The 21616-nt window shown below is 45.6% G+C and overlaps 1 protein-coding gene across 3 annotated transcripts in view; it reads right to left on the bottom strand.

Annotated features, from left to right (window-relative positions):
• RANBP10 (RAN binding protein 10) overlaps window positions 1-21616 on the bottom strand; it is a 207261-nt gene that overhangs the window by 34932 nt on the left and 150713 nt on the right. For all 3 annotated transcript variants that reach the window (XM_019488979.2, XM_006278087.3, XM_059713633.1), the window contains one exon: window positions 9085-9107. In XM_019488979.2, the coding sequence (XP_019344524.1) occupies window positions 9085-9107 (23 nt within the window). The remainder of the gene's footprint in view (window positions 1-9084; window positions 9108-21616) is intronic.

Here is a 21616-nt window from a genome sequence, read left to right as displayed (position 1 = left end):
GCCTTCTAATCCAAGGTTTCAACAGTGATCTGTATGCTGTGCAGATGAGACCACGGTATGGCTTTTTCTTTCCCAAAGGAATCTTCCAACAAACCTGGTGCTTAAAACCTAGTGAACTGCAGCATCCTTCTCTGGTTTGAAAGATCTGCATTTGGCACCTGATCAGCAGCCTGAGAAGTGAGCAGTTGGTACTGTACAATTTGAAAATCTGAAATGCCAAGGCAGGGAGTGGGAGAGCAACCCACAATATGGGCTGGGAGAGTAACAGAGGAAATAAAGCTAACTGGACTGCTGACTGTTTCATTGTACCCCTTTGTATCACAGCCACAAACTGGAGGAACTCTTGGGGCATGGTGGCAGGCAATCAAGATGCAGCACACACTACTTGGTGTCTCATCACTACAGGTTACTATCAGTGCAAACTGAAGTCACTAGGTAAGGTTGTGACAGTTAATGATTTGCCTTCCATTCAGATATAAGGGATAATACAAAAAATAATACTATGAGAGGGCAAATCTCTACAATCTTTACACTGGGCCTCTGAATGATTTTTGTATCACTAGCCCAAGACCTTTCAAAGTCACAAGTCAACCCCCCAATTTTTTTCCATCTGCCTGTTCCTGATTTGTGTGCAACCAGCTCAGGGTTAAAATTTGGCCTCTTTCATGCAAATACAGCCTTCCTGTTCACTGATCAAAAGCCTCTTCACCTGTTGCCTCCTGTACTACAAGACTGTAGGGAAGCACCATTTCAGCCTCCCTCAAGGGTTCCTTCCTGACTGCTGAACCAGCTGTGCCTGCTGCCTCGCACCCTGCTTCCTACTCCCCTACCATGTTGTGTGCCAGCCCTCCCTCCCGCCTTCACTCCTACATTCTGTACCTTCTCTCCTTTTCCCACTGTTGGCCTTCTGCTCCTGACACTCCCAGCCCCTCTGGGATTCCTAACAAACTCTTCTTCTCATTAATACTACAGCCCCATTCCTCATGCCTCGACATTCCTGTTCATAGCCTGGTCCTGGCACCACCCTCCTGAGAGTAGTTTGGCTTCAGACCTATGAAAACACATGCTATCTGCAAAGCTACCAGGAATATAAAGTAGCAAAAGCTTTGGGCAAATGGCATTATGGGTAAGGTACTTCAGCAGGCCAAGAGTTTGGTTAGGAACAGAGGCCAGATTCAAGTCCAAATTCAGTGCTCTATCTTCTGGCCACATTACTTTTCCCAACTCGGAACACCACAAATGGATGCTGCCACTGTTAACTTTTTAAAATCTGACAAAAAAAGTCATGCCTGTTAGAGGACATTAGAACAACATAGCTGACATTAAAAAATGGTTTTGAGCATTTTAAGGGGATTTTTCTGTTCCTGAAGAGATATTTATATGGGTCTTTTCAGGAAGAAAGAGATTGATTCGGTATGGACCTATATAGTATGTAAGAAAGCTGTACTGGTTTAACCGTTGTGTTAATTTATATTAAATTATGCTTTCACAACCTCCTTTGTGGGATACTCGTTTTTGATTAAAAACATCTTTTTGCTTTGGTTAGTGTAAACCTGTGCCTAGCCAACTAAGTGGATTTTTGCACTAAATTTGAATTCAAGCCATTAGTTAAACTGGTGCAACTTTCCTATGGAACGAAAGTTTATGCAACTGAAAAGCAAACTGAAACAGAAATGGTCTTTGGCTAAATTTGTCAAGGATAACAAGCACCATGTATCATCAATATTAACTGTCAGAGATTTTCAATGAAATAGTATCCATTAAAAAATTTCTTGAGACTGGAAATCTTTGCATTCATCACTTAACTCCTGAGCAGCACTAAGAAGGGGTAAGACAGGGAAAAGTGAAGGAAAATAGTTACCACACTCTCTTCCAGGAAATAATTTCTAGACCAGCAGTATGTTGGTTTCTGAAGTAAACTCACTGAAGTCAGAGTTACCCCCCGGAAGTGAAGTCAGTCCAAAAACTGTCTCAAAGTCAGTTCAGGAAATGGTGCATTCAACAGTGTCTCACATAATAGGCTCTAACTTAGGGGCTGGAAGGAGCCCTCTGTGCACAAATATTTTTCAAAAAGGGCATTAGACAATGATGTGCATGGTCAAAAGCAGCAGAAAAAACTTTTGTTTTCTGGGAATGTTATAGGCAACTTGGGGACAGGGAACTATGAATTTTATAAAGGTCACTCAGGATTTCTGTTTCCAGTCCCTTTTTGTAGCTAACCTTTGAGAACATAATTTTAGCAGTCCTGAGAGAGACTTGCAGAATGTGGTTAATGTTTAACATTTTTTTATTCTGTTATGTTCGTTTTGCTATACCTCAATGTGAATGCACAGTGTGTTTCAACTGCTCTGGATGGTATCATATTTGTTATATTAATATACAAGCATGTAATGTCAAAAGCACTTGTAAGTTGTACGGCTTCTCAGTATTCTGTTGTATTTCAACACTGCTACAATTCCTGAAGAAATACTGTATAACTGAATCTGCAGTAGACTCCAAGGACCACAACCCAGACTAGGGCCTAAGTCTGATAGATACCACTTAAAAAAAAAAAAAAGAAGATAAATATATATAAAAAAGCTGTCTCTTCAGAGCTTACCATCTGAGAAGCTAACTAAAAGGCCATGCAAAAAGTTCTATGCTGATGGATGCTGTTATTTTATTTATTTTACTAGGGAACCAGGCATTGGGAAGAGGAATGGCAGAAATAAACAAGCATGAGGGAGTTAGAGGAGTGAAGGAGGGTCTCTGAAAGGAGGATGAGCATGATGGAGGACAGTAGGTGAGGCTGGCAGTACAGGGACTGAGAAGCAAAAGGTCAGAGAGGTAGCCATTCAGAAGACAGAGATAACACTCAGATTTCAAACTGTGATCAGCAGACTGCTGCCATTACTTGTGTTCAGGACTCTGAACTTGGAAGGCCCCAGCTAGGTGCCCCCCTGCTTCTGGAGGCCACCTCCCAATAGTGGGAGGCCTTGGTTCCAAACTCCAATGCACCCAAGTGGCAGAGAAGAGCAGCACTTCTCACCTAACTGAGAAGGGCTAAATCCTAACTGAGAAGGGGCTAAACAGCTAATCGCCTTCTGAACTGCTGCTCAAAGAAGGGTACTGAATCAGGGAGAACAAGTTTCAGAGAAAAATAACTTTGTAAATTTGAGCAGTATGCTGGTTGCAAAAGGACAAAACCACTTTTGAACCCTGGAAACTGCACTTGGATTAGTCTGAATCTTTGATCCTGAAAGACAAGTGAAAATGTTTCCTACAATTTCTAAACCCAAATCTTTCTTGGTGCTGAAAATAAACACAAGGAATTTCAGGCTCTAAAGGAAGCATCTTAAGCAACTGGGCTAAGGGTAAAAGGTTAGGCTCAGCAAGGCTCTGAATCTGAAATATGAAAAACTGCTGGACCCCACTGCTGCATTACTAGGGACTCCACCTAGCATGTTTATTATGATGTCATGAGGCTCAGGACATGGTTAAATTATGCCAAAGACCCTTTTATCTAACAATTTATTTTGTGCTCCTTCTGATCAAGCTATGTCAACCATGTTTTACAGTCTGCAGGGTCTCAGGTTATACAAGCACTCAGCAAAGAGATATGTGAGAATTGCCAAAGCAGCCATCTGACCTTTTCCTTTTTTTGGCTTCTCTGTTCAATTTTAGCACCCACTTCTGCGTCAGTACTGTAAGGGTCCATCTACATGGCATATTAGACCAGATCACTTTTTAGTGACTAGATTTAGCTTGTTACTAATGTGTGATTTAGCAAAGTCCTGGCTAAAGTTCAGGCACAGGTAAAGTCCTGGAGGGCCTAATCTGTTACACTTACACAGAGTATGCCTAACAGAGGTGGCAGTGTCAAGAGCAGCAGCAGTCACCTTTTGCCCAGAAGTCTAGTGTAGTGGTTTTCAACCTGTAGAGGGTTCGCAGACTATGTCTAAGGGGTCCATGAAAGATGACTATGATAAATCAAAAGTATGTGAATAGCCATATTTACAATTCAAAGGGGGGTCCACACCTCCATCTGAAATTTCCAAAGGGGTCTGAAAATGAAAAAAGGTTGAAAACCACTTGTCTAGTTGCTAAAGCCATCAACCAGTAAGTGGGAGATATGGGTTTCAGACCTTTTTCAGTCTGAGGTTTAAAGTCTTATCTCCCACTTCGCAGGAAAGTGGCTTAACCCCCAGGCTCTAGTCTGCGCTATGCTTATGGCACTCTTCAACTCTCCTGTTGAAGTTGGCTCAATGAACAGCCAAAGTACAAGAACCATGGAGCCAGAAAGATATCAAGCAAGAGGAAGCCTAATTGTAAATTCAACAAGGCTTATAGTTCTGGGTTCTGGCCTCTGGCTCTAATGTTGTTTTTGCATTTTATCCCATAATTATTTCATACAAAACATATAAACAGTTCTAGGAGAAAAGACCAGAGGCCATAAGCCAGCTGGGCCCAGCCCATAGCTCAGAGGTTAGGCTGCTTTACTGAGAACAGAAAATGTGAATTCCAAGTTCTCAGGGTGGGAAAGGCTTAGAAGTCTACCTCACATTTTCATGTATGAAGTGGCCTAATCACTAGGCTATCGGGCAAAACGCTAGCTCTTCATCACCTTGGTACAATTCTGAAAGGGCACACAGTCTGAGTCAAGTTAACTCAGGTAGGTATAAATCCTAAACCCATACTGGATAAAGACTTTGCCCTGGATATTGCCAGACTTTACTTCTGATGTGTGGCATGTTTTATAAGTTAATAGTATGTGTTTTACTCTGAAGCCTGCATTGACTGAGGAGAGACTGAATAGTAATGACCTATCTATCCAACATGAACACTGCCCTGAAAGCAGGAGTGAGCACTCTACCAAAGGCAGGAGAAAAAATGGTGCAAAAGCCATCAGACACTAAAGCAGCAGATAAGCTGGTCCGACAGAACTCTGATGATCAAGGAAGCTTAGACCCATGGGTGCAGATAAAAGAATGCTACTAAAAGGGACACATAATAGAAGTGTCATCTTTGCATCAGTTACATCTGAAACTTTCTAGCATTGTCACTATTAGGCTTACACTGACAGATATGTAACACTTGTTTATCCTTTACATTAACATACACAACGTTTAGTATAAAATACCAGGCAACACTCCACAAAGGGAGATTTTTGCTCTATAGTATCATGTCATACACTACATTGAGTTTACCAAATTTGAAGGAGTAAAGCTCCAAGGTGAAAGACCTACTGTACACACAGAGCTATACTGATTAGGAATAAGCTAAATGAACTTACGCCAGAATTTACTCTGACATACATAAATGGCACACACAGTTGCACCAAATTTCCCTAACATCAGCTCAACATCACACCTTCAGTTAAATGGGTGCATCTTTGTTGTCTACAAAAGCCCCAATGATCTCATTTCAGTGGAAGGAAGATGACTCTTAGTGGCCCAAGCAGAGGTCTTTGACAGAAGCCTTCCCCCCCCACAAAAAAAAAATTCTGCATGCAGGCAAAGAGTACACACCGCAGGAGATATGATCTGTAGATAAAGATATTCAGACGAAAAAAGGAAAGAAACAAAATGCATTTATTCAGAAAGGATTGAATGTACTCAATAAGCAAAAAAGATACTAATATGCCTGAGTGAATTCTAGAGAAGTTTATATCAGGAGATAAACCAGATCCAAGGCAAAGGTGAAAGCAGGAAACTAAACCTTGGGATTTATTGACACTGTATGGAAGGAATAAGTAGGAGGAACCCACTGAAATGTAGGATTATGTTTTATATACAATTGTCTTTGTAAGTTATAGAGTGATATCGAGTGGTTTCAAGCATCAGAAGAGCTGAGACCTTGCCTGTCACTAATCAGGAATTGAAATAAATCCATTTTTAATCTTTGCTTCTCCTGAGAAAGTTTTAGAACCAATTTTTGGTCACTGCCCCTTGCAGATAAGGCTCCACCCCCATAACTGTACAAGCAGACTTCATTTTCAAATCAGCCTTAAGCTTTAGAGAGGGGCATGCGAATTGCCCCAGCTCTACTTACTGAGGAGTAATCATCTGCTCAACAGTCACTAGTGTGGGAACATAGAATTCTCCATTTGTTCATTCAGGGCTATGAAAGGAGTGGAAGGGAATAAGTCAATAACATATAGCAATGAAGGCCAACCTTTTCAGCAGGTGTGCCACAAATTAGCCAGGGACCCTCCTGGAATGACATTACAAAACCCTTCCTCCGCCCAATCTGCTTTCTGCTCTCTACCCTGCCCAACCTCCTGTTCTCCCTTCTGCTTCTTGCCCTATCTGCTGCTGCAAGGGCCTGTCCCCTCCTTGATCTTCTGCATGTGACACAAAGAGGTTGCCTGTGCCACTTGTGGCACTCATGCTGCAGGTTGGCCACTTCTGATTTAAAGCATGAAATATATGCATGCTGAGTGCCAATATGCTTTGGACATGTCACAGGCAAGGGGATGAGGGCTGTGTGATGCAGCCATCACATTCTCACAGTAGAAAGGAGCACTGTCTTTTCAACTGGCAGTCTGCACCACTGCCAAGTCTCGTTTGTCCTCAAAACTCTGAAATCTACAAAATTCTAATGCTGATCATAGTGAAGTCCTACCTTCCCAGAGTTTCTACCCTGAGCATTAATTCCTTGGAAGAGATAGATGCCATGCACAACACACCACATGACTAGCAGCAAGGTGGTCTGGGTGCAATGTCAAAAACACTAAGGGAAAGTGTTCTATTGGACTGTTCAAAGCAATGACCACCTTGCTCTGGGTCACAGTCTCCAAACCACCGAGGGGTTCCTCCTGGAGTTTGGCACTTATAGCCAATAATTACCCACCCTACTAGTTATTACTACTTAAACACATACTGCAGGGTTGCTGGTTGTAGACATGTTGGTCTAAGGACATAGGCAGGTAAGGTTCTTTGGGTAGATGTGATATCTTTTATTAGACTAACTAAGTAGTTGGAAAAAAAGTTCTTTGCGATCTTTCGGGCACAAACACTCCTCCTCAGGCATTGGAAGACTCTGTTGCTGTTCTGAGATCTCCCCATTCTGGAGAAGAATCTGGAGGAGAATTCTTCTAATTCTGGAGGGTCACTGCAGGAGTTCTTCAGGGAACACCTTGAGATCTGTGAAATGAGCAATGCAACCCTGCACTAACTGAAACACAGAACTCAAAACAACCTTTGCTGAGACACAGGTGTATAACTGCCTATCTAATGAGGGACTTTGGGTTGGATATTTAATCCTATTATTGCTGTACATGAGGAGGCTTATGGCATGTTCTGAACATACATAGTCCACCCTGCTCCTTCCAAGTGTAGAACTGGTATACACTCCAGCTTCTAATGAAAATGCCTTGCCAATATATAATGATTTTTTTTTGTCCAACCTAATGTGTTATATTTGAATTGCCTATTCAGTGAGCAAGCAGAGAATCATGAGAGACATGATGCTCAAAATTTGGACTCCCTTAATCATCGAGACAGCTGTGTTTTCAGGATTAGCCAACCATTTTAACAGTCTCTGATGTAGCTAAAACAATGCCATAGAGAAGATCTAAAATTGAAAGCAACTGACACACTCCAGACTGGCAGAGACAAAGAAGGGACCATCAAACCCTAGAGAGCTAAGCCTTGCTCAGATTCACTCTAGCAGTTGGTTACAGAAGGCAAGTACAGGGCTTGCTGAAAATTTGTGGAGTTGTAATGAGCATACAGGAGATGGTGGAGGGAGGGAGGATGAGATGGCCCAAAAAACAAAGGAGTAGTTAACCATTCTACAATACTCATTCCCTAGCCCGTTTCCCTGTCTTGCTATAGTACTAAGATGAGAGCAGGGGGAAGCCAACACGACATTAGAGTCAAGGATGGTAAAAACACAAATGTGCTTTCTGGCAACAAGTTGTGAGATGTTACAGTGGTCATTGCGTTTTTGTAAGCTGAACTTTAAGCCAGTGGTTCCCAACCTTTTTCTTACCCCAGACTGGCAATATACTATTATTAAAGTGCAGTTTAACCACCAGCTGCAAACATAACTACTGTAGAACTGCTGCCAGCTGAGCAGCAGAGCTGCCATCAGTAGCTCCCCCGTCTGCTTTGTCACTTCTTCTTTTGCTCCCCGTCTCCTGGATAGTCAAAAAGCCTGAGACTGCATTGATTCAATCTTTGCAGGTTAGTATAAGCTGCATAGATTTTCTTGATAAGCATTTGAACAGCCATTCACTTTTGATTCTGGAAATGCAGCCACATGCCTGCAGTGGCCCAGGCCAGAAGCTGGAGAGCACTAGAACACACCACCCTGCTCTGCTGGACCAGACAGTTTAGGCCAAGGCTAGCTCACTGACTTTGCAAAGGGGTTTGTAGGGGAGGTGCAAAGCATCCTGGGATGCTGGGCGACTGAGTTCACTTGAATCAGGAGGGGATCTGGGGCGGTTCAATAAACAAATTTAACCTAAATCAATTCAGTCTGATACTACGTCCATCCAGGTTTATCTTAAACTAATTTTGGCCATTTTGAAAGTAGTTTATGGGCACTGAACTTCTATTGTATTACAGATCTGAACCAGTTTCCAATCACTTACGCTGGTTTATGCGCAAATTCTGTCCCTGGCCTTGGGGTTTCTGGGAGTTGCAGTCCAAAATACAGTCAGTACAGTTCTGTAGGACTGCTTCCCCTGTAGTCACACACTTCATCAGCCATCGTTTTTCTTATGTTCTCTTTTTATAAATTTTGCTTATTAACAATGGATATATCTTTTTGTCAGTCTGTGGAGCATGAGGTGAAATTAATGTTTATCAACATTTACTGATAAAAATGACATCCTACCAAGCCTATATATTCTTCCCTTGCAATCCCAACAGGGCACGAGATGACTCTACACATGTAGACATGAGACTATGAAGCCACATTATAGGGAGCAATTCTATCCAGAGGCAGCAGAGGTAAAGCAGGAAATATACATTGTTCAGGAACATGTGCTACCGCTTGAACATAACACAAAACAGAAGACATCAAACACCCCTGTAACTTTTCCCCCTCCCTTAAACTGACATCCTTAGTTAAAATACTGAAAATAGTTGTACTTACAGGGAGGTCTGTAAAGGCTATACCTGTGGGGGGAAAAAATATTAGAATTAAGAAGACAAAGGATTTTCCCCACTTGCCTACAGCTTTAACATGCTATAAAAATAGTACCACACAGCAATAAATCCTAGCTCTGTTTCCAGATTTAGCCACTTAGTGTTTTTAATACAAGCTCCCCCTTCTGCCCACTGCTTGGACCGTGTGATTTGGGAAAGATTCAGGTAAACATCTACAGCGTTTCAGACATTTTCTCCCACCAGTTTCAGTGTATTAAGCTTCACCAAAGCAGCCCCTTTTTCCTTTGCTTCTCCACCCTCTCAATATAAAAGACTATGGCACCTATGAATCCACTAGAGCAAGCCAGTGAAGACAAACTTTGGCTCTGGAAACTGAAGTGCTCTAAATATTGCCAAGGTCTGGCCTGGGGTTCCTCATTACCAGACAGAGTTGTGGAGCTGAGCATTAAACTCCCCAGTACTGTTTCCAGAAACTAGACCTTGCAGCAATACTGGGCTAAAGCCTAAAACAGTTTCTCAGATGTGCAGTCATGGAAAGAATGACTTCTCTCTCCACACCAATGTAATATTCACAACTGTAACAGGGTAAATAAAATTTGTGTATTCTTTTAATTCAGTTTGATAAGTCAGAAAAAAAGAGGCAGAAGTTAAGCAGAAACAAAATGTCTTATATTTGCTAAGAAAGGATTATAAGTATATCCAGCCAGAGCTGCTGGTTTTCATCAAAAGTTACAAGTCACCAAATCAGGGGAGCAGAGAACATGTAAAAGGCTGAGGCATCTGCACCATACATTCCTGTGTCTGAGGCATATTGTTAACTAATTCCAAGCTCTACTGAACAGGGGTGCATCAATAAAGATTTTCTTGGCTGATACCAGTAGCCAATGATTAACCAACCATATTGGCCAATGCTGATCCGATAACTCATATTTAGTAATAGCGCAAGATATTTTAAACTACTGACATAAATAAACCTTTGTTTGTTTGTTTTGCATTTATAACACACATGCCTCCTGCCTACTCTGGGTCTCAATGAGGAAGGCGGTGACTGCCTTATTCCCACACATGTTGCCCTCTCACTCATGGCTCCTACCTGCAGCCCATGCTGCTGTACTGGGCAGACAGGGCAGACCCTTCTGTGGACAGTGATGCCAGGCATGTTTGGAGCCCCCGAGCACACCACTGATGGGCCCCACACAGCTGAGCTCCCACGGCCGCTGGGGTGAAGCAACTTTTGCAAAGGCTCCCAGTGCCCAGCAGAACAGAATATCCCTCACACTGTGCCCTACCCCAGCCACCCGCGTGCAGTCCAATATCTCCGTGGCAGCCCTGGTGCTCAGACCCCCATTGCACATGCAACATTGTCATGGCAGCAGCCAGTAATGGTCCTTTTGTTGCTGAATGCAGTGCCCTGTGACTGCTCCCTGGCACCCCCTCCTGCTGCTTGCTAGGACCTGTAGTCTGCCACAGGCTCAGGCTGGAAGCAGGGCACGGGGACTGGATTATACTCGCCAGGGTGCTCCAGGCACGTGGCCATAATTATTGGCCACAACAACCAAAAAAGCCAATAGCCGATAATACAATTTATCTTGTTATCAGTGCCAATCTTACAGACAACCAATATATTGACTGGTGTACCCCCTACTACTGAGCAATCCAAACAAGTGTCTTTTAAATGCAGCAGCAACTCACTTCTTCCACAACAGCCCCCGCTCCAGTGTTAGGACAAAACAAATCAACAGCACAAGGAAAGGACCACTTAAAAAAGCTGTAGTAATGTAGACTGAGTGAAGGCGCCCCCCACCCATTAGAGGAGAGGGATGGGACTGCTGCAAGATCGGTTCTGCATGCATTGAGCAGGCTGCAAAAAAACCTGTCTTGGCACAACTTAGGTAGGTCCCTACTTATAAACTGTTCACCACCTTTTCGAATATCTGGGATTGACAAGATACCCTGACACTCTTCCGTGATCAACGCTATTAAAACTTCTAAGAGTATAACTACCCCACAAGAGTCCAAATTCATGCCCCCAAATTTCTCCTTTGCTAATGTCTTCCCTTAAAGCCAGAGATGGAATGTCTAAAGCATACCTTGTCTGCCTACGTCCTTAGACCAACACGGCTACCACCTAAACCCTCCTAAAGCATGCCTAGACATTTCAACAAGTTGCAACCACTGTGACACAAAAATCTCCTCCACTCCTGAGAGTAGCAGCCCCAACCATCTAAGCTGCACTTCTCTGTTCAAGACTGCTTTTTGGGTCTTCAGTATTAAGTTTATGGCAACAGCTCTCAGGGATAGACCACAATCATAGCCCTGGTAGGACTCTGGTCCCACAAGGCCCAACAGCTATGAGTAGCTGAGGCCACAGGATGCCATGTTTCTAGTAAGCAATGCTCTTTGATTACACCCAGTAATAATCAAGAAAATGGTTAGTGTTGCAGAGGGGGGACTTGCTTTGCTGGAATGGCAGAGAAACCCAACTACTGGTATAAAGAAAAAGTGAATCAGCATGCCTCAGTGATTGGGGCATGTCAGAACTAGATACACTTATTTAGGAAAAATCACAAGTTTTCCCATTTGCCTGCTGAAGAAAAGACAGGTTAGACTCAGAAACAATGGGTGGGTGGGTGGGTTTCTAGCCACTACGAACTCATCCTGATATGGTAAATACCACATGCTTTGCAGACACAGAATTGTAATACTTCCAAAGATCAGTTATAAAAAATGAAATCAAGACTAGGAGTGATTGCTCTGCTCTACTTAAGTTGTTGCTTCCAGATCCCAAACGTAAGCGTTCTAGAGACAAGAAAACACATTTTAGCCTGTTACAGAGCAAGAGAGTCTTTGTGCTTTTTACTTTTAAGGTTTAACTATTTATTTGCAGAATACTTTATCCAGCCATCTAAAAAAGGATGCAGGGACTATTTGCAGAAACAGATTCACGATTCAAATAAACTAAGAGAATCTTGGACTGAAATAAGCTGAACAGCTTAGTGGGCCACAAGGTTAATTAACACCACCACACAGTTTGAAGTGTCTTTCTAGTAGACAGCTTCACTGCAGTCTAACAAAATTAAGGCTCTATATGCAAAACACATCTGAACACATGGTGGGGGAAAAATTAAATGAAGATTTCCCCCATCTGATCACTTGCCTTGTGCTGTCTGCCCACTCTCCCTTCTGTGTATGGTCAGTCTCCTACCTCTCTCCTTCCCTTCCCATCCCCCCACTCGTCTCTCCACTCACATGCTGTCCCTTTTAACTGCTTTCTGCAAGTTTTTCCTCCACCATATTTGGTTGGTTTCCCATTTGATTTGGCCAGCTGGCTGAAAACTTGTTCACACCCTTACAACAAAATTCAATTAACCTGCTGGGCTGAACTCCAGGGCTGCACCAGGGCTATGTCAGTTACATGTGCATACGGTTTTCCTAATAGCATTTCAGCAGCCACACAAGCAGAAATTATGGCCAACAGGTTGGCAGTACTACAGCTTTCAAGGTAGCTAGATCTCTGCTCACGTTCTGCTTCAAAACATGCTGTAGAGCAGGTCTCTCAACAGGAAATGGAATTACACACCCAGTCTACAACAAGGGAGTACTGAAAGCGAGTATAACTACAGCACTTGCACAGAATCCCAATTTTGGCAATCTCATCAGAGAATGCCAAACCATGAACAGGACACAGAATGATACCATACACAGTGACTCTATCCTGGAAGAATGATGTAAATAGGCAGCCTCTGCACACAAGCATTTTTCAATTGCACTGACAGTGTGCTTGAAAGACAATATTGGGCCCTCCTAGCTGCTGTCCTCCTCAGCTGAGAAAGGCAGCATTTCCAGCACAGATTAATAAAATGTTTAGCTATGGGACAGCTGGCTGCAGGGCCAAATGAAGAGTCAAATCAATGGATGCTTCAAGGGACAGGACCACTTAGCCAGCAATCAAAATGATGACTGCAATGCCCCAGCATTTCATTAACCTTTCACAGGAGGAAGCTGCTGAGATAAAATGAGCCATCATTTCTATGCACTAGAAAAAGGATCCTGGTAGATTCTGGAAGGATGTGATCACAGATGGATTGTGCAGCCCCCTGCAAACCAATCGTGTGAAGTTATAAGACGGAAGTACTCAGCTTTCCACTTCATTGTATATTTTTTTCTTGCACTAGAAAATTATTTTTAGCTAAATTATTCCCTTCTCGGGTATACATTAAAGAGTCTATGGAACTGTATGCTGTAGGAAGACGATACCCAGTACATAAGCAACCTATTTCACTCACAAGTGTCAAACAATCCCAGATGAAGGAATAAACCTATGATTTGATTCTTACAGGGAGAGCCTGAGATCAGTTATAATTATTCTCTTAAAGATAAATTTGCAAGAGATGAGAGAAGAAAGGCTAAAGATTGAAATGGGGTGGGGAGGAAATCAGAAGACATCTTCCATCTTAGCGTAGCCACATGCTTTAAGACAATGAACGTTCATTGGAGGACAGAAGTAATTTTAAATTACTCAAATATTGCTTTGTCAAGACAGTGACTCATTTTATGAAATAATTTTACATCATATAAAAAAGGTTCTGCTTCTTTTCCCCAGTCCTTGGTACATTTTCCATTTAGACATGTGAAAAATGCAATAGAATAAGGAAGGGTTGGAGATGTTCCAAGGCCAAAATTTTACTTTTTTCCTTAAAGTTTATATATTAGGGACTTATTTTAAGTCATTTTTAGTAACTCAAATAAAAAACTTACTATCAGGAAGGGCCGCATAAATCTCTTACTGGGATGAAGAGCAATTTGGCACAAAAAAGTATGGCAAATAATGAAAAACTGCTGTGAAATTCACCAGTGCTTAACAGCTGAAACTACAAACAGTGAGGTCTAGAATCAAGCCCCTCCACTGTAACGCAAGAAACAGAATGGCATATCTGAATTCCAAGATGTGATCTCTCCTAAACAGTGTGCCCCATTACAACCCCTTAAGTGCCCCTAGTGCAGGGGTAGGCAAGATCCGGCCCGCGGGCTGGATTGGGCCCATGGCAGACTCCATTGCCCAGCAGCTCCAGCCCACCTCACTGTGGCCAGTTTCCAAAAAGATAAGAGCAGTGGTCTCCAACCTTTTTGGGTAGGAGATCACTTTTTGAATTAAAAAGCAACCCAAGATCTACCCTGCACTGCCGCCACTTGCCCTCCCCACTGTGCAGATCAGTCTGTGGAGAGGGAAGAGTGGGGGCAGATCGAGGCAGAGGGAGAAAAAATAATATGGGGGCACACCCCCCCCCAGCAAGTAAGTCTGTGGGGGAAGGGGGAGGGGAAAGGGCCATGAGGTGGGGCAGACTAAAGCCCCAGTGGTGAGGGAGGGAGCAGGGCACAGGCAGGAGCAGGGGCTGGGGGGAGCGGGCCTGGCTGGTCTGGGTGGTGGGACAAGTGCACCCTCCCTCACCGCAGGGGCCTTAATCTGCCGCCCCTCGGCTGCATGCTCCCCTCTCCCTGCACCCCGGGCGAGCCACTTGCGGCTCCATCCTGCACCCGCCCCGGCTCTGAAGCGTCGGCCCCTGCTCCAGTGCCCCCCCTCACCACTGCACACAGGCCCCTTCCCACCCCTGCTGCAGCCGCAGGAAGTCTGCAGCCCTACTGCTGCCCCACATGGGGGGGGGGACTGGGGCTAAGCCCCATTGGCCCCCTGCCCTTCCACCATGTATGCCCGTGTCCCCTGCCACTGGGAGAGTTGGGGAGTAGGGGCCCAGCTGGGGCAGGCGAGGTTTGGAGCCTGGGCAGTTCATCCAGGCACATGAGGCAGCTCCCGCCACTGCACACACCCTGCCAGAGGCCTGGGGGACACATGTCCCCCCGATCTGTGTGCAGGGCTCAGGGCGCAAAGCCCAGCATGCAGCAGCAGCTACCTCTGCCCACATACAGATGTGAAGGGCACGTGGTCCCCGGCCTTCCACCAGAGTGCGTACAGTGAAGGAGCGCCCCTGCACAAGCCACTTGGGCTCCAACCCTTCCCTGGCCGGGTCCCCACTCACCCCTGCCACACTCCCTCCCTTACCGCATGGCAGAAGAGCACAGCTCACTCAGCCTGGCCCCAGTGGCAGGGGGCATAGCTCAGTCCAAACACGTGTGTCCCACCGCTCCTGGACTGCATCCCAGCCATTGCAGAAGTGCATCCCATCCTCCTGACCGCAGAGCCTCTGACAGTCGATCTCAGTCTGGAGGTGCTGAGTGCGTGCACACTCAGCCCTCCTAGACTGAGATCAACTGTCAGAGGTTCCACAACTGATGAATCGATCAAGATCCACTGGTTGGTGACCACTGGACTAGAGATACACTAATGCATCGATCCATATTGTACTGGCACCGATAAAAGGAAAAGTGACATCATCAGCAATTGGCATTTTTGGTTGATTTGGCCAACAATGTCACCGATAAATGCTGCGTGCATGCACACAGCTGCAGCATGCACACAGCCAGCCCGGCAGCTTGGAGAGTAATGTCCGGCTGGTAAAACTTTTGGGGGCAGAGGTAAGGGCCCTGGCTCCAGACCACGCCATCAATGCCACAATATTCCAGTCCTGGTCTTAGAGCAGCTCCATGCCCAGCTGTGTGCCCTGCCAGTGCTGCTGGGGCCAGTCTCCATGGAAACCCTTGCCCTGCACCATCACACCCGCCATTCCTGGGGTTTCCATGAAAACTAGCCACAGTAATTAAGGCAGGGGCTGCTGGGAAATGGAGTCCAGCTTCCAGCTGGATCCGCCATTTTGCCCACCCCTGCCCTAGTGAAATGTCTTATTTGCTTAAATGCACTTTGTATGTTGAATGGGTGGTGTGGCTCACGCAGTTCATCTTGCCTTATCCAATTTGTCTTCTAGCTAATGTTGAGAACAGAATCTGTTTAGAATCAGCCAGAAAGGACTGGCTGTCCTGTCCTTGTGGAGGATCAAGGGTTCATTCCCCATCATATCTACTATAGTCATTATTAATCACATTTTAAGTGCCCCAGCATAGTTTGATGCCTCACTAAAAGATAACCAAGTAGTTTCCAGGCAGCATTGATACTAGCTGTTCAATGCAGAAATACCTACCTTTATCTAAATGAGAGGAATTAGCTAGCAGAATGACTACAGAAAATGACCAAGAGGGATGAAGACTGGAAAACTGGTAAACAGAAGTTACCTTCTTTCAGCCACATTTTTATACAAGTCAAGCTGAGCAGATGGCCAAGTACTAAATAAACACACAGAAAGATGGCTGGGCTTTCTAGAAGCCACTCTTAGATTCATATAGGATTAGCAGATTCCTTGAGAACTCCCTTCCTAGCAGATGACAGAAAATAATCCAACAGGAACTCCCCAAAACATCAGGAAGTGGTGGTGTCAAGAATGGATGTCTCTCTGAAGCCTTTGAAAGAGCATAAGGACTAGTACAAGAAAATATACAAGATATGACATAAAAAAAGCTTTGCCTCCAGGCCTGGAACATCCTTCCATGCACATAACTGCATGGACTGTGGTTTGCGCATGAAGACACTACTCCCCTGTGGCACAGCTACTCCTTGAATCATTTTAAAAACTGTGTCACAGTGCATCTCAGGACAGAAGAGTTCCTAGTTACACAGATGAGAGCAGCATCTTCTCCACATACAGGCAGTAGCAATGCAAACTATAATAACTAGGAAAATCAAATGCATGTGCATACAGCCTCCATACACTTGCCTATTGCCCCAGAAGGCAGGCTCGTTATGCACAAGCTAAGTACAGACTTGTTGTTAAAAGTTGGGAATAGTTACTTGAGCTCCAGCTGCAGTGTAAGTGAAATATGGCACTTTTATACCTGCATTATCTGTTAAAATAAAAATCAAACCCTCCATTAAAACCTCAGACTATGTATTTATTCACACCCCACAATGAGCCCTTTCTGGAGCTGGTGTGATCTCTCAAAGAATGGGAAAAGTGTCCAATTCCCTTCACCAAAGGTGAGGGAACAGATACCTTTTGGGAAGAGAATTGAGATAAGAACAGTTCCAACTATCCTGCTCTTTAGCAGGGTAGGTCTGAACATCTTATAAACAGAATTTCACAGCTAAATTTTAATGAAGGACTTTCTTTTCTACAGTCACATAGAAAATGTCCAGAAGATTTCTAAGCCAAATCCCCCTCTCCTTCCTCATTATAGTCCCAAATGTCCATGGCATGACCCCCATATTTAGTGATTTTCTTCACTGTTGGTTTCAGGTTTCTTTCCTACACACAGGCTCATCCACAACTTGACAAGCAGAAAGAAAAGACTTTTGCACAAGGTCTGCACACAGCTAACCTCAGTGCCTTACTACATCTTCCTTTCTGCTCACATCCAAATAACCTGAGCCCATTCTCCTCCATACTAGGCAAGGCTCCAGAGTTTACACAGAATGTCCAAAAACGTGTCAAAAAAGTAAGGTGTCAAGGAATTCTTTTGATGTCTGGTCAGGTGGCCATCGTACTGACAGCAAAGACATCTGTACCTCAGAGTACCAGGTGAAAGTGCACAAGGTACCAGTAGCACAGACTTGTCCAACATACGGCCTGCTGGCTGCCATGCAGCCCGCCAAACCATTTTATCTGGCCTGCGGTGGCACCATGGTGGCGGCGGGGCCACGGCGAGGCAGGCAGGGCCAGCCCACGGGCCCCAGCCGGCAGCGAGGGGAGGGGAGCTCCTTACTCCCGCAGGGCCTGGGGGAACGGCCCTGTGCGGGAGGCCAAGCAGTGGCTGCTTGCCTCCTCACCCGCCCACTTCAAGCCAGCCCCGCTGCCCTGCCCCACAGCAAGGCGATGTCTGCTCCCCCAGCCAGTCTCCCTCCCCGGGCGCTGCAGCTCTCCGGGCCCGGCCGCCCGTGGGTGAGGCCCCGAGGGGGCCGCTTCTCATGTGCTGCTGGCGCAGGAGGAGCCCGGCCAGATCTGCACTGGCCAGCAGAAGCGGTGGCAGAGTCATGTGCTGCTCAGGACGGGACAAGCCCACACCAGTCAGTCCTGAACGGCACACGGCTCCGCCGCCACTTCTGCTGGCCGGTGCAGACCTGGCCAGCCTACTCCTGTTCCCAGCAGCACATGGAAAGCTGGCTTCAGCTGCATGCTGCTTTTTCCGGCCGGTGCCGACCCGGTTCTGCCCAGGCGGGTCTTGCAGCACCATGTCAACCTGGGCATGGCACCGGCAGGCCAGGTGGGCCCCAGGTTAACCCTGGCCTGGCCCCGCAGCTTCTCCAGCACCAGGTCAACCCAGTTGTAGCCAAGCGGCTCCTGCAGCACCATGTCAACCCAGGCATGTATGCCATGTCAACCAGCACCATGTCAACCCCGTGCAACTTTACTGGTGTCAAAGGTCACGTGGCATCACTTCCTGATATGATACCACTTCCTGTGACGTCTATATGGCTCGCCGGCCCACTGGATGATAAAAAGTTCATGATCCGGCCCCACATTCAAAAAGGTTGGACACCCCTGTAATAGCAGGTACCAACATATGTGGCGGGGTGGGTACACGAGAGAATAAGCTTAGCACAGTCTTCTGTAATTACTTGAATAAAAAAAATATATATCCTACAATTTGCTGCTGGTGACAAGCACTTGTTCTGTGAGCTGTCAAACTGCTGCGGCATGGCCAGATGGCTATAGCTCCATCCAACTAGTCAAGGAAAGCCATCGTGCAGAAAAAAAAAAATGTAGTGATGTTTCTCTACCAATTTTATACACAGTCCAATTTTCAAGCCATGGTTGAAGTATAGAGCTCTCTGCCTGATTGGACAAAACCTCTCATTGGCCTTGCTTTCCATAAGCTGCCTTTGCTCTGGGCCAGCCTGCCAAACCCAAGTCAAGTCACAAGGCAGGGGGTTTGTTTGGCTTTATGACAAACAGGCATCACTCACAACCAATGTCTTCAGATGAAAGCATTAATAAGAAAAGCCAGGAAATCAGGTCTGTAAATATTAATTCTCACTAGCTGTATACCCCAGCTGTATAATATACTATGAATTATCTCCCTGGTCTGCTTGAGTTGCCTGTCGCACTGCATCTGGCAAACAGCAGAAAGCCAACCAAGTGGCACATTACACCAACTTCCCGATAATTTTTTAAGTACATTGAAGAATGGGTAGAAAGAGAACCTGGGCTTTCCAAGTACCTGCACTGGATATTATATAGACTTTAGGTTTCTTGTTCTGCACCACTCAAGGATTACACAATGTTTTATAACCCCACTGACCTGTTCAGCTGGAACCTGAGCACTCCTCCATTTAAAAGGGTAAAAGAGCTAAAACACTTTTCCTAAACATCTCGTGCATTTTGTAGCAAAAATGGCAAACCAAACACACAAAGGTCTTTTAACTGGGCCATATTATGTAGCCATATCCCCTTTTTCCACAAACTCTTTTCTTTCTGGATGACACCTATTTCTGCCTTTATCTTCACTGATGGACACCTACCACTCGGGGAATCCAAGACAGCAAAATCATCTTCCTTCTGGCCAAGACCCCCTTCAGAACTTTCCAATGCTGCTCTTTCAAGAGCCAGAAGAAGATATGCAAGTCATATCCCAGGGCCAAGTAATGCTGAATGAAATGCCAAAGCAAACCTTCCATCCAAAATCTCCCAATGTAAATTTGAGGCCTCTCTGCTCCAATTTCAAACCTCCATGGGAATGCCAAGAATTAGTGAGATTCATAAATGTGACAAGAGTCTCTTACTGTAACATGCTGCTGAGTCACTAGCTCTTATGGATTATTGCTGATAGAAGAGACAGCATGAAAAGCTAAAGAGACTATAGCTGCAAGCAGGTGTTGCCCTTGTGCCGCTATAAAAAACCCAAGCAATCAGACATCCCTGCCCCTTGTCATGCCCCAAGCGCCCATAAATGGCAGTGCTATGATTCCTAGTAATAGTCTGTGCCACCTATTTGAAGCAGACATCTGTTAGTTTATGGCACAAGAGAAGAGGCAACCTAGGGTTGACTGTGCTCTTCAGTCAACCTGGACAGGTGCTCTTGAGGCTTTAGGGGCCTGTTCCTTCAGGACAACACCCCTAGGTGACAGGCCCCAACTCAGCAAGTAACCCAGTAAATCCATGTATTCCCCGCTGCATGCTTGCAGATATAGGAATTACCTGGGCAATGTGTATCATGTTGCAGAATCTGCAGCATGAAGTGAACACCACAGGATCCCTTGGGATTCTCTGCAGGGGAATTCCTGGGGTGTGCATCTGCAAGCATGGAGCAGGAAATGCATGGAGCTCCCTGGAGTGCCCCTAGTTGGGCCACTGTCCTACAGAATCAAGCCTCTGAAACCCAAGGAGTAGCAGGGGCCCAACCTTATGCAACAACAGCTCCAGGTGACATCTGTCTCTGCCAGTCTAGATAAACTGTGCCAGGACAGCTGATGCCACCAAAGAAACTATGTCTGTTTGTACCCTGAAACAATGTCTGTTTGTAGCCTAAGGGAGACCAGGGACGCGAAAACATTTCCAAGAAAGCAAAGAATGAGAGCATTTACATTTCAGGACCAGGATATGAGGAAAAAAGAGCAATTGCTGCAAGAAGCATCCAAGTCAGGTGCAGCATCAGGGCTTTCAGACTGCTGTCTGCCCCAGGAGGCAACAAGGAACTTCCCGGTAGAAATGCAAAGTGTCTGAATATTCCACAAAGCATTTGTGAGTCCACATGGGAGGTATGCAGTGTTGTCATTCATTTGAGCAGGGATCTAGAGGTTCCACGGCTCAAGAAACTTTATGATAGGGAACACCAAGACATGCTACTTCTGTCTGGATCAATCTCTGCCTTTCACAACACACACGGGGTGCATCCACACAGGCAGGCACATGCACTTGCAGCAGCTCAAATAGAAGCGGTGCAAATTCGACCCGGGGTTTTTTGCCTCAGCAGATGTGCCCAGACATGCACTTTGGTGTGGTGCAAGTTGTGCCACTTTGGGCAAAATAACACTGCCTGGCTCCTCCCAGATCTGCAGTCACAGGGAGCTAGAGCCTGGGGTCAGCACCTGTGCTGGCCCCAGCTGTGTAAAAACCTGCCCTGATATGGCCTCATCAGTTCAAAAAGCTGCCCTGGCAAGTAGCTCAGGGTTACTTGCTCTCAGGAGCTTCTGAGGCCTGGCCAATTGGTACCTGGGGACACTACTCCTTGTGCAAGCTGGACTGCTGAAGTAGCCCTGAGAGTTTCCTCCACCAGTCTGGCACTGCAGCAGTTTGGCAGTGGGGGCTGCTGCCTTGCGGTGACCTGCTGCACACCTGCCAGAGCCGGATGGGGAATGCACAGCCAATAGAGGCATCTATCTGCCCCTCTGCGCCAGCTGCCAGTGGGCTGTGGCTTCAGTTGGCCTTTTTGTGGCACTACTGCCATGTGTGCCCCTGCCCAGCCATCTGGACCACTATCACCTGGATGTTCTCAGTGTGGTGGTCTGCTTTGAACTGTCAAAGCATGTCCTCCTGGCCCTAACTGGCCAGGAGGTCAGACACCTCCAGCTGAGTCTA

This window comes from Alligator mississippiensis, chromosome 10, assembly GCF_030867095.1.
Source record: "Alligator mississippiensis isolate rAllMis1 chromosome 10, rAllMis1, whole genome shotgun sequence".
NCBI classification, from domain to species: Eukaryota; Metazoa; Chordata; order Crocodylia; family Alligatoridae; genus Alligator; species Alligator mississippiensis.
This window is presented reverse-complemented; position numbering and strand designations above follow the sequence as displayed.